Source organism: Protopterus annectens, chromosome 4.part0 (assembly GCF_019279795.1).
Source record: "Protopterus annectens isolate FY-2018-M chromosome 4.part0, PAN1.0, whole genome shotgun sequence".
NCBI classification, from domain to species: Eukaryota; Metazoa; Chordata; order Ceratodontiformes; family Protopteridae; genus Protopterus; species Protopterus annectens.
In genome coordinates, this window is record NC_056733.1 from 628,395,075 (window position 1) to 628,408,943 (window position 13,869).

The 13,869-nt window shown below is 38.4% G+C and overlaps 1 protein-coding gene across 2 annotated transcripts in view; it reads left to right on the forward strand.

The window, feature by feature from the left end:
- BICDL1 (BICD family like cargo adaptor 1) overlaps positions 1–13,869 on the forward strand; it is a 1,161,255-nt gene that overhangs the window by 1,071,119 nt on the left and 76,267 nt on the right. For both annotated transcript variants that reach the window (XM_044068582.1, XM_044068583.1), the window contains one exon: positions 13,341–13,461. In XM_044068582.1, the coding sequence (XP_043924517.1) occupies positions 13,341–13,461 (121 nt within the window). The remainder of the gene's footprint in view (positions 1–13,340; positions 13,462–13,869) is intronic.

The window sequence follows — 13,869 nt, forward strand, 5'->3', positions numbered from 1 at the left end:
ATGACGAGAATGGACCCCATTATAAGTCAAAGTATTATTTAAGTTCATGAAATTTGTATTGTTTCAGTCTTTGATGTTAGCCAGTAGTGCTCTTCGCAGCACCCGCAATGTGCCCAGTAATGACTACTGCAGTTCGTATGGAGTTACATGTAATGGTAACATATCCAAATACGATTGCAAATCTTTTTTATAAGACCTGATGCTTCTACTATTATTGGAATTGTCTGGGTATCTTTCTTCCACATTGCTCTTGTTTCTGCCTGCATATTCTGATATTTTGTGACTTTGTGTCTCCCTGTACGTAAGACACTGTAGTCACTGGGTGTGGTAGTTTCAATCATTAATGCTACTTTTGTCTTCATTTCTCAAAATAAATCCTAATAAATTTGCCTATAGGTAAAATCTGAATTAAATATTTATCATATGCACGAGTAACATGTAAAAAACTATTTGCTGCCATTTCTTTCATCAAATAACTTGATGGTCACTGCTTTCCCAACCTCATCCTTAACAGTAATATCCAAAAAATCTACTTCATTTTTGTGTATGCTGTGAATAAACTAAATGCCTTAACCCATGGAATTAAAGTTTTTTTTTCAAAAGCAACTGCCTCAGGTTGATTCCCAGTACAAACATATAAATGAAAATGTACATACGGTTCAATGTGAGGAGGTACTGTAGTAGACTGCGTAATAGTGAGGAAAGGAAAATTGGAAAACAAAATTGTACAACTATAGAAATTGCCGATCACATACTAGTTGAAATATAGATGAAAAAGGACAAGGAGAAAAGAATAGTGTGAAGTACTGGTTGGCATATGAATTAATCTGAATAAAAGGAGGGAAATAAATTCATTTCACCTCCCAAAAGATATTGTAACAGTAGCAAATTAAGAAAATAAAAGAGGGAAATGGATAGAATATATTACATAAAAAACTCAGAAAACAGTTTTTGAAGTACTACATAAGCTTTATTAAGTAGTTGTGGTTGCAATTCAAAACAGGCAGAAAGGGAAATTCTGTGTGGTAAAAAAATAATTAGAATATCTTGTTTTATAATGAGTGAAATGAGATGAAATGTTTGCTTAGTGTTGTTGTTTGTCTTTCAGCTTTTCCCGGTTAGGGGTCGCCACAGCGGAACTCTGGTCCGCTAATGATTGGCAGCTGGTTTTTATGGTGTCAAGTTTTCAGCCCGACGCTCAGCCTTCAACGAAGGCACGCCCATTCAGCGCATGTCTTTCAAACGCCCACTCGACCATGGGGGAGGACATGCAGACTTCACACAGAAGGCACTCCCAACCCAAGCCGAGAATCGAACGAGAGAACCTTTTGCTGGGAGGCAATAACGCTACTGCTGCACCACCGCGGAAGACAACAAAATGTTTGCTTAGTATGAGCTTGAAAAATGGATATATACAAGAGATCAAAACCAATATAATGTAGTTAAGAAGTTGAAGGAACTAACAAAAGGAAATTAATTTGAGATAAAAACGAACAACTGGCTAAAAATAAATGAGATATGATATCATCTTTTATTAAATTAAAAATGACACTTGGGGATTCTGGAAATGTATAGCTGGTGGATTGGGTGGGAAAACGTTTCAAGATGACTGGTTTATAAGTGAACAACAATTTTTTGTGTAATATAAGGAAAAAGTGAGTATTTCTAAAGAAGAAAGAAAAAAGAAATTAATTTGAATGAAGTGAAAGAGAGAATAAAGGAGCTATATAAAATTAATGAGGTTTGTTGAGCTAAACTACTATGGAACAATTTGAGATGATAACGAACTGACAGTCTCCATGCATATGGAGATGAGAGACGATCATACTGATTTCTAAGAAAGGAGATAAACATCCAAGTATGTAAGTCAAATTACTGTTCTAGACTCATCACTGAAATATTCAGTTCAATTTTATTAGTATAACTTAGTAAAATATGTAGAGGACTGGACTTTCCAGTATCCGGTTTGTGTGTCTTGAAAGCAACTCTGCTGAACAAGAATGCTGCTTTTCACTTGACTGAAAAACGTATAAACTTAAGAACTGAAACTCTTAATATGTAAAATCTTTGGCGGATAAGGTCAAAGAGAGGTAATTTGTCTGGGTTGATGGTTATTGTAAGTCAGCTATATAATCAATAGTTAAAGCAGTGACAGATGGAGTTATAGATCATGCTGATTTAGAATATAAAGGGGAGTGAGTCAGGGTACCATTTGGCTCCCTGACTAGTCTTAATAGATATCAATAGTAATAATGCTTTCCAAAATTAATGGAGGCATCCTAAAGATATGGGAGTGTAAAATATCAGCATTAACATATGCTGATGATTTGCTCCTAGATGCCCTTAGTTTTCAACATTAAAAACATGAATCCTTGGGAGTTGTACATTCATTAACTAAATCTATAAAATACTTTGACTGCTATATACCAATTATACACAAATATAGAGAATACCATACAACACCTCTGTTGAAAGCAATCAGAGGTAGAATCAGTAGTCTAATAATCTGTAATTTAGACACTTAAAGACAGGAAGGAAACATTCAGTTACTACAAAATGAATGTAGATTAATTAGCAAGTATTTGATCTTTCCAAGACATTCCTGGAAACATTCCTTAGAGTGGAGTTTGGGTTGATTAGTAGATAAGCATTCCAAGACATGAAGATATTATGAAATAGAGTGTAATACACAAGAGTTTGGGGAAGAAATTACATCATCATTATCAACTCCTTTTTGTCATTTTACACTTGGTCAGGATGTCATGTTAACTAATGTCACCACTCTCACTTCAATGCCACAGTCCTTTTTCATTAGTCATGCTCAACTGTCACGTCATATAATCCATTCTTCTCTTTCCTTTACCCCTTTACATGAGCGAAAATTATATTTGCGAATGCACAGTCCATTCGCAAATATGACGGTCGCTCATGTAATCTGCACACATATGAAGTATTCGAACATCTGTTGTTCGAATACTTCATAGCTGTGCAATTGCATGGCAACATTTCAATAGTAAACCAGGTAGATTACTTTATTACTGAAAAGTTATTGAGCCCTGCAAACAGCTACTACTCATGTATTTCATATTATTATTTCTTCAGAATCAGCTCTTCTGGTGTCAACTGAAACATCTGTAAGACATGACAGATATAAATGGCATGATGCTTTGGTACATAAACGTAACAAAACTTGTCAATAAGCAGTGCTTTTCACCAGTAATAATCTTACTTTATTTTGAAACATACTAAGAAAATTGCAAGAGGTTCTCCCGTTCGATTCTCTGCTGGAGTGCGGGGAGTGCCTTCTGTGTGAAGTCTGCATGTCCTCCCCGCAGCCTCCTGCAAGACCATTTGGATTCTTATGTGTAGTTAATTCTGTATTTTATTAACTATTTACAAATTGGTTTTAATTTTACCTTGTTTCATCTATTCATCTCCACAAGATTTACAATTACAAGATTAATTTATCTCTTAGTACCAGTTCTTCTTCTTTCGGCTTTTCCCGGTTAGGGGTCGCCACAGTGGAACACCGGTCCGCTAATGATTGGCAGTAGATTTTCACGAATGCCGAGGTGCCAGCTCGACGTCCAACCTTCAACAAAGGCATGCCCATTTACGCATGTCTTTCAAATGCCACTCGACCGCGGGGAGGAATGCAGACTCCACATAGAAGGCGCTCCAGCCAAGAATGAAATGGGAGAACCTCTTGCTATGAGGCGACAACACTACCGCTGCACCACCGTGGCATTATATATATTAGTACCAGTATGGATGATTAATTATGACTATTAAAGAGTGCTTTGTTTAAAGGGAGGCACACCAGTGAGTGTGAGAAGCAATTTTGTGAAATGTTTTTTTTTTTTTTACTTAATATATCTTAAGTCAGAACAAGTGCATGTTTTGCAGCAAGTTAATTATTGAATATTTATTTAGTTTGTGTCAAGTGCTTTTTGCATTAAAACAGTTTGTTAAAAACTGGTACAAACACTTTTTTTTGAAATCTTGAAATTACATGGAAAGAAATTTGCAGAGTGTGATTTATGTATCTTAATGACCTGTGTAAAGGAAAGCACTGTGGCTTCCCCAAACAAGAGATTTTTGTCATAAAGATGACTCTAACTGAAGGCAGAGCAGGGGTTTTGCATGATAAAAAACTAATTACTGATAAACGTGAAAGTGACTTATACAAGTATGGTATAAAAAATAATGCCGGGGGCAAAATGCAAGTTTCTGAACAAGGAAATGATTTTAGAATGTCTGGTTATGCTGTATACATGGGAGATTTTGATGTTGCTGTGGAAAAGTGTGCAACTTATATTGATAGCATGAAACTTTACTGTGACGCTAGTAGTTTTAAAGCTACATAGAAAATATGACCCTGGAAGCCTTCTGTAGTGGCTGTTTCTTGTAATTTTCTTGTCTAATATCCCCAGCTTGAGGCAGCTCTGACTTTTCTGTCATTCTTGCACTCATGTGCATATTCCCCTGTATGTGTAACACATGGCATTATACAGTAAATGATCATTACTATTCAAAAATGAGCACACTGACTGGACAGTATATCCAGCATGCCCATTGTAAATCAAGCTTATATCAGTAGAAAGAAAGTCCAGCTGCTGAATTACCGTTGAGTGGTCGGACCTTCTATAGGCATATGCCGAGGATGAGCAAAATATAAGAAAAATCAGGTACATTCTGCTACAGTAAACAAACAATATGTTATATGTTTGCACTGTCCTTCATAAAGCTCTATTTTTAAAAGTTTGAAAAAAAAAATGAGAGATTTTGTTTTCTCAGTCACTTGTCCTGTACTGATGTAATGTGCAAGCGTGGGAATGGAATTCCCATAAGCATGTGTGTTACATTTTAATTTCTCCAAGACTTTTGTGTTTATAATACCATGATGAGAATGGACCCCATTCATAAGTCAAAGTATGATTAAAGTTCAGGGAATTAGTATTATTTCAATCAGGTCTGTGTTTAGTCATCAAATGGACTAAACATTGAATGGCTAATCATTGAACGTATATCAGCAAGAATGCATTCATCAAACGTTCACTTCATCGAACCTGTAAGACGGGGAAAGTAACTGGTTGGCCAACACTTCGGCATCTCACAGATGGCAGTATTTCAAACACACCCTGGTTGGGGGCATTTCCCCACACCCCACCTAACTATATATACCAATTCCGAGACCGCACTACAGTGGGGGAAATGGGTTTGAAACACTGCCGTTTGTGAGATGGGAAAGTCTTGGCCAACTAGTTACTTTCCCCATCTCACAGGTTCAATGAAGTGAACATTGCACCATATTAAATCTGTTTTTCTTTCTTATGTCCATGTCTTCCTCAGATGTCTCCCACTCCTCCTTACTTGGGGGACTGTAAGTCCTGTACACATGCACATTACATCAGTATAGGGAAAACAATACAGAAGAAGACTGAAGAGCCTTTATACAAATACATTATTTAAGAAAGGTAAGCAATTTCTTTCTTAAGTAATGTAATTGTGTAATAGCAATAATCCACTCCTGTTTATGGTTGTACATCAGGATTTACCCACAGTTGGCTTTGTTTAATTACCCGGGCTTTGCCCTTGTGATCAAACCACACCAGCCATAGGTAAATCCTGATATACTCACATACAGTCATGGATTATATCTTTAATTTCACATGCTCGACTAGGAAGACATGCTAGGCACCTGCAATGTCAAGCTGTTTTCCGCCACTTGCACAGCTAAGGTCTCATTCCTAATGGTACTCGTGATAATTCCTGAATTTGTCAACACAAGGTTGGGATTGCTGTAATGATTAAGATGTCTACCACACATACAGAAGGTACGGGATTTGATTTTTACCTTTGAAAGGGAATTTGTCTAAGCTTAAAATGGCCCACAATAGCAGCTTGCTTGGTACTTACCTATGAACCTATATCACTAGCCAGGGCCCACATTGGCATTGAGTTAATTGCCTGTGAAATGCTGCACAACAAAGGTGATCCTATAAGTGGAACCATTTCACCATAACCACCTGTATAAGGCTGAGATGAACATTTAAAGCCTACATTAAATTATTCAAGGCAGACTTTGGCTAGTGCTCAGCACCGTGACTGTCAGAGCTGTAGCTTACAAGGTCCCATAGTCCTGCTAAACCACCAAGAGAAGATGAAAAAAATTAGATGGCAGGCAAAAAAAAAATCCTACAAACACTGTCCCTGAAAATGCCTCATGATCCTTTTGAGTTCTTTCTCCACCAGCAGGGACTGAGGTCAAACCTGTCATCAGTTGACAGTGGCAGAAGGATAAGAGGTACACAACCTGTTTCTATACTGATTCTCCAGTGTATAGACTGTTCAGTGCATGATCACTCGGGATATGTTGATATGTTGTCCCAGTGATATGTTGATAGGTGCACTCAAGACTGATGAGTCTTCTCCTAGCCACACGAGTTATGCATAACTCATTGGCTTGGATTTTTTATTGATTTAGGCCCTTAATTTTCTTAGTAAGAAACTACTGTGGACATGTGAGCTGTGTCAAATGTTTGGACAGGTACATGCTGAAGGAGACATTATACTCCATGATTGACCAGATGAGTATGGAATACAGTGGAATGATCACATTCCTGAATATGGATAACATACCCTTAGTAATAAGTTATGCAATGAAAAAGCACTTTCTGTAGTGGATACATGGTGATAGAAGGACAGTTTGCTCTCAACAGAGGTTCCCTGGTACCTAACTACTAGAACAATTTTCAGGGGTATGTTGTCAATGCGATAGTTACATGGTACTTCTTACTTGTCAAAGAATACTCTTATACATTTTTTGGCATTCAGTTTTAGCCCATGTTTTGACATCACCAATTGGTTTGTGAAAGGCCCTTTTGAAGGATCTTGGTGTCTTCTGGAGAGTTTGTAATGGCAACAGGTTTACATCATCTGCACACTTGTTTATCCATAAACTATTAACAGTAGCTTTGACCTCTGAGAATTGAATGCCAAACATGAGTGGTCCAAGGACTGAACCCCAGGCTGCACCACTTGTGAAAGATCTTTTGTAGGAGGTAGAGTAGCCCACCCCCATTTTCTAGGTTCTGTTTGTGAGCCAATTTGCTATTCAGTGAGTTAAATAGATATTAACATTTACCTGGGAAAGTTTATCTTTGATATCTGAATATGGGATGGTGTTGAATGCCTTTGCAAGGTCTACATATGCAGTGTGTACTGGTACATATTCCATTGCTTCAAGTAACCTTCTCAAAGATGTCAACCAGGTTAAGTTGGCAAGATCTTTCCTTACTAAGTCTGAGTTTGCATGGATCAAGGGTTTGTAGGTTACCAATATCCTTATTTATTAATTCCATAATAATCCTTTCCATAGTCTTACGGATGAGGCTGGTCAGACTTCTGGGTCCATAACATACCTCTCAACCTCTTAGAGCAGAAATCTGAACAAAGCCATAAATAATGGGGGAGGGGGGCAAAGGCCCCAAAATAGGGACAATTTTTAAATATTGCTCTTAGAACCTTAGAAAGTTGATAGAATAACAGATTTTGCATTAGCATGAATTTTCTGAGGGTTGTGAAGTCTGAATCTCAAATGCATGTCATTATTTTCTGATTTCGGCCCTCAATGAATTGCCAATGATTTGTCAGAAAACCACAGTTTTATTGAGAAATAGACCAAATATATGAGGCAAAAAAATCTGGACATTCTGCGAAAATCTGTACAGTTGAGAGGTATGTTAATTTCATGAGTCTTTTGACAGACCCACCTTTGTGTAAGGGGATGATGTCCTTCATTTGTCTGACACAAAACATGTTTGGAGGCTGATATTGAATAGCCTCTGTAGGAGGTCTGAATGGTCCTGTTTCAAACTAGCCAGTAAGTAGCCCAACATGTTATCTGGACCCAGAGAGGCAGTGCTTTTGGCTTTGGATAGTGCCTTCGGGACTTGTTCATGGTAGATTTGAGGGGTGCGTCAATGTCAATATGAGATGTGGGAATATATGGGGGGAGAAGTTACAGCTAAGTTTATCTGCTAGTAGATTGGCTATGTCCTCTGGATCTATGTATGTGACATTATTTACTATTAGCTCTGCACAGTGATGGCCATTGTTTCTAAGGCTTCTAACATAGTTAAAGAAAGTTTTGTGGTTGCCGTTTGGCTGGGAGGCAGTATTTACCCCATATCTGGTTTTGGTTGATTTGATCAGGATCTGGAATTACCTGTTAAGTTTAGCAAGAGCTTCTTTCCATATTGAGAGTTACTTTTATTTTTATGTGCAATTAATTGTTTTCCTTTTATTATAGAGTCTGTTTATATTTGGGTTCCATCACAGTGGGTTATTTTTTAATTTGATGTAGCTACTTCGGATGGGGACAGATACATCTAGGCAGTTTTTCATGGGGTGGGTTCACAGGGGGGTTTAGGTTTGGCATAATGGTTAAAGTGCTTGCCTTGCAAACACAAGGTGCAGGGTTTCATTCTCAAGTGGGACAATTTGCTAGTTTTGAAATGGCTCACTAGGGCAGTTAGCCTAGTAGTAATCTGTGAACCTATGTGCATAAAATTTAGTAGCAAAGGATTCTGCATAAGCACTGGGGTCATGTAGTTGGAAGAGGATATTGAATTTAGCCAAGTTATCATTCAGTTTCAGTAGAGTAGCACTGGTGTAATCTCTGAGTACCGAGGTATTGGAGGATGCTTCTGGCTTCGGTCTTAAGGTGAATGTAACTGACTTGTGCTCAGTTTGACCAGGAGGCAGCTACATTTGTAAGAAGCAGAGCTGTCCCATATTGGTAAGGACCAAGTCCAGGATTTTATCATCCCTTCTTGGGGTGCAGACTAACTGGAAAGAGGGTTTGTACTGATGAAGTCCAGAAATCTCTGGGCAAACGTGTTAGAGGATGTATACATCTCATGGTTAATTAAGGGGTAGTTAAAGTTTCCTAGGAGAACGGTATTTGGCTTAATGCATAGGGACTCCTTTATAGTTATGCAGGAGTTATGGACTGTGGGGAATATTGAGGGGGTTCTATAGTTAGCCATGATGTGATAAGGGGTCTTGTTAATGCTAAGTTGAATGTGGAGGAATATCAAATTGTTATCTAGTCTAACTAGTCTGGAGGTGATTTTTTTTTTTTTTTTTACAGATATGGAGACACCACCATCTTTAGTACCTTCATCTAGTAGAGTGGGCCTGAGCATGTGGAAGACATTAATACCCTGCACTGATGGGCTGCTCTCAATGGTCTTGAGCCATGTTTTCCAGTGTAAAGACTGCTTAGAAGTTTTTTTGTTAAGGCTCCTAGCATTAAGCAACAATACCTTTATGTTATCCATATTCTGCTTTGTTATGAGGACTGATGCCTAAAAAGCACTATACAGGGAGTCCAGATCATTAGGGGGAAAAAATGAATTTAGTAACTACATCTACTTGTTAGTGGTTACTTTGGTGGTAGTGTGTTACACATTTCTTATTGCTTATGAAAATACATGCCTGAGAATTCAAAAAGAACCCCAGCACTTGCATTAAGGACTGCAGTAAAAGGACCTTTTTTTCAATGATATGGTACTATTGTATTTAGAGACAAATTAACTGCAATGGGAAAAGTCCTCATTATAAACTAATTTGCATGCCTTTGAATCACTGTTGACTACAGCAAGTGCAGATTAGTGCTTTCCTGCAGTAGTTAACAGAGGCGGCTGATGCATTGTGTTAGCACAGGCACCCCCCCCCCCGTCATTCACTCTGACACACACACACACACACACACACACACACACACACACCATACCTTTCAACCTGCAGATATAAAAAATCTGGACAAAGGCCCATGAAAAATAGGAACATCTGAACAAAAATCTGGACACTGCTTTGCATAACATTTGCATACTTAATAGTACAACTCCACCTACCTGAGATGATTGTAGGATACCAACATTCAAAAACAGAAGTTTAAAAAACAGAAATGACAAAATGACATAAAATATGAATAATAATTAGTGAAGCTATACTTGTACTAGCAGTAGTAATTTGCTTTATTAATGCATGGAGTCACCATACTTTGATCATTTACAGCAAATGACTGTTTAGTAAATGGCAACAGTTTTGCAGAACAATAAAAAAAAACTGTTTCACCTGCAAATCCTCATACTATATTCCTAACAGGAATTTCTGCTGTATGGCTGGGCTAGCCTGCTTACCTTTTTAAATTCTCAGTTAATTCTCAGATACAGACATTTTTTATTATTTTACTTACAACAAAGTGGATTTGGATGCTGTCACCGATGATCTTCTCATTCTTGCTGTCATGTTCCTGGTGATGGCTGGTGTGTGGTGAACTACCCATTCCTGCTAGTTTTTTTCTGCAGACTAAGTACAAACTGCAATTCTGCTTTTCCAAATTATACCTTGGACCTTTCTATTCCTTGAATGTGTCTTCTTCTTTCTGGCTGTGACATCTTCTGCGGCTGCAAATGCTGCGTGAACTTAGTGCTTATTTACTTTACTTATCACAGTTGCATCTACAGTTTCAAATTTCAAGTTGACCTCCATTTCTCATCATGTGTGGCATTATGCTGCAATTGTGCAGATGGCATTGCTGCATCATATTATGTTGCTATGCAAGTTGAAAAGCAAAACGAAGGAGGTTGTGGTGTCTGTTTACTTCCTGGGTTCCTAATAAGGTCACCTGCATGCCTGCACTGTGTGATGACATGCGCAAGCATGGAAAAAGTTAAAATAAAAATGAAAAAAATAAATCAGAATTTAAAGGGGCCAATCTGGAATTTGTGGTATACCCTATTTTTAAGCCCCAAAGTGGAATTTGCCAATACATTTGGAGTAATTTGAGAGGTATGACACACATGCATGCACGCACGCAGACATGCGCACACACACTACATACCCCGTACCTGCCCTTGTGTTGTCAGAACATCTCTGATGTCTCCTTTTTCTTGCCTTGGTAAATCTAGGATGATTCCAGTCAGTTATGATTACCAGACATTAGAGCTTTATACTTCATGTCCTTCAGTAAGTGCATGATAGTGCAAAATGTATTATAATAGGGTCTTTTTAAGCTTGCATGAAGAGTACTTAAAATTCATCCTTGATTTGGTGCCTTTGTCCCACCATCAGTTTTGGCTGTGTCTGGTTTTCTTGTGCTATGAGGTTGAGAGGTATGCCTTGTGTTCCCTGTCCCTCTCCTTCATAACTCGCAAACAGGTGCAGGCATTGAATAATGTCCAAAAGGCTCACTATATGTTAAAAAAACTGTTGCTTTAACGTATTAGTTAGTACAGCCAGCACATTAATGGTGATGTTTTGTGTGGCAAGGGTGCAGGGTCAAAACCTTTCACCCCTTTGTACTTTATTATTTTTTTGTGTCTTATTTTCGTACATTACCTCATTGGTATGTAGAAGTGGTGTAGAGGACTAATATCCTCTGTGGCAAGTGGAAGGGTACAAGATTGGAGTCTTTATTTCTGTTAAGTATTGCTACTTATAGTTTTCCTGATGTCGCCCTGCTCCACATTGTTTTTTTTTTTCTTAATTAAGTGCCTTGGGCATGCTATATAGATTATAAATGGTATCTAGCACCCCCTAACCACTTTATGTGTAAGTGCCATTGAGACATGAGATGAATATGTAATCTGTGGTGTCTAGTATTCCCCACTTGACCCACATTATGTGCAAATGCTGTTAATGTATGAGATGAAAGTATGTTCACCTTATGACTAGTGTTTTCCCAAAATTATATCTTCTGAGTGCTCTCTTACAGTTAGTCTTCCTCCTGACCTATTTCTTGCATACATTCTGTTAAGACATGGTAGTGAAGAGTTCGGCTTGGTGTGTAGTATTCCACCAACCCATGTTTTTTATGTTCTTTTTGATGGCTAGTGGCCCTCCCAACCCATGTCTTCAGAGTTATTCCTTTTTGGCTAATAGTCCCCCCACCCAATATTGCAGGTTTTGCTCATTAGTCTAGGGATGTGTCACACACATGTTCACACATTCATTCCATACATAAATACACACACATGCTCACCTAACCTACCCCCTCACTAACCCTGTAATGGGACCTCCCAGGCAAACACAAAGTCACACTTATATCTCCTCAAATGCATTCCCACACACTTTAACACTATATGGCCACTAAATTCCACAGTACTTCTCTTCTGTGATAGATGAACACAGCCTTTTGGCCGTGTTCTTTACCTTGAGCAGCCAGGAGCTGCTGTGCGTCTTTTCACAGCCAAACAATTATATGAGTTGCTCAGCGGTGTAAATGCCTTACTGAAGGCAGTATCAAGGAAGAGTACCTAGCTAATTAGCATATACCTCTCCCCCTAAATGCTTTATTGGCATTTAACACAACCACATAGACAGCCCACCAAGGTGCTGCACATCTTCATTGGGCTGTCTATGAATAAAAAAAAAAGTTACCTCAAGATTGACACCTCAACCACACCTTGCTGTGTTTGTTAAATATTTATATTTAAAGTACCACAGACAAGAAAAACAGTAAAAAAAAAAAACAGTAATCACTGCAATGTACAGCCACTTGAAAAGGTTGTTCTGTAAAGAGTAGATTTGTTTTTGGTACTTATTGTCTAGGTTTGCTTATAGCATGATAGTTATGACACTTTTTTTTGGAAACTCCACCCCAAGGACACAGAGATTACACTTATGCCTGCACTGCTTATGTCATGTTCCAAGGCAGAATCAAAAGTTTGGAAGGTCAGCAGAGAGGAAAGGAAAATATGCATAGCAGTAGTTCACCTTCCATGGAGGCTGGGGTAGCTGCACTATGGGCCATGACAAGAGTCCAGTAATGCAAGCTTGGGAGTCTCCTTTCTGGACTGCATTGTGCATAAGAGTGTATAGATGCATTAGAGGCAGACAGATGTCTTCTTGTCTCACCATTCCTGGCAGTGGCTGTGGTAGACAGGGTACACCCAAACTACATGGATTGGTTTAGTAGAGGGACAGATCTTCACAGGAAAGATATATGGAAGTATGCAAATACCCCTGCAGTGGAGTTGGTGTACATCCCTCTGTAAGTGAGAAAGCACTCATAAGCTCAGAAAAGTGGTATGATTAGAGGTCACACTTGGTCTGAATAGAAACAAAGCAGAGATACAGAACATGAGCCAGTGAAGGGATTGTATCATTAAGGTAAACAGAAATCTAAAAGAGAAAAAGGAACAGTGTGCCCTGTCATATGTGTATTTAACACAACAGGAAGATGTTTAAATAGCTCCTAAGACTTTTGTGATGTTTATTTATCTTTGCCATGTTTTGTATTAACGTAACAACTGTCACTGTTTTAGGAAAAATGCAGTGGAGATGGAACTGGCGAAGTGCAAGATTGACTTGATGTCTCTGAATGGTCAGTTACTGGATGCCATCCAACAGAAGCTGAATCTCTCTCAGCAGCTAGAGGCATGGCAGGTAAGTTTATTAAGTCAAGGGAGAAGTTTCAAGGATGAGGAAGGATATGCTCAGTGAGCCATGGAAAAAGCTACAATAAGAAGGCAGTTGTATCCCAAGGCTAGGGTATAAACTAAAAGGAGGTGGAAAGTACTCCTTCAAGTCAATATGAAGGGTGCAGGGAGGAGGAAGGTACATCCAAGGAACTGTAGAAAAACTGCAGGAAAAGGGCAGGTATGTCCCTTGATCGAGCATAAACATATTTTCTGTATTATAGTAAAGGTGTATCTTACCGCTGACTTCCTTAACTTGTATGATTTAGAGAGATTATGCATTAAGCATTTTTAGGAGTTAATCACTGAGCGCAGCTCACTGAAATGAGTTAATGCTTGGTTTTCTGTTTTTATATAATTATCTCTGTTTCACACC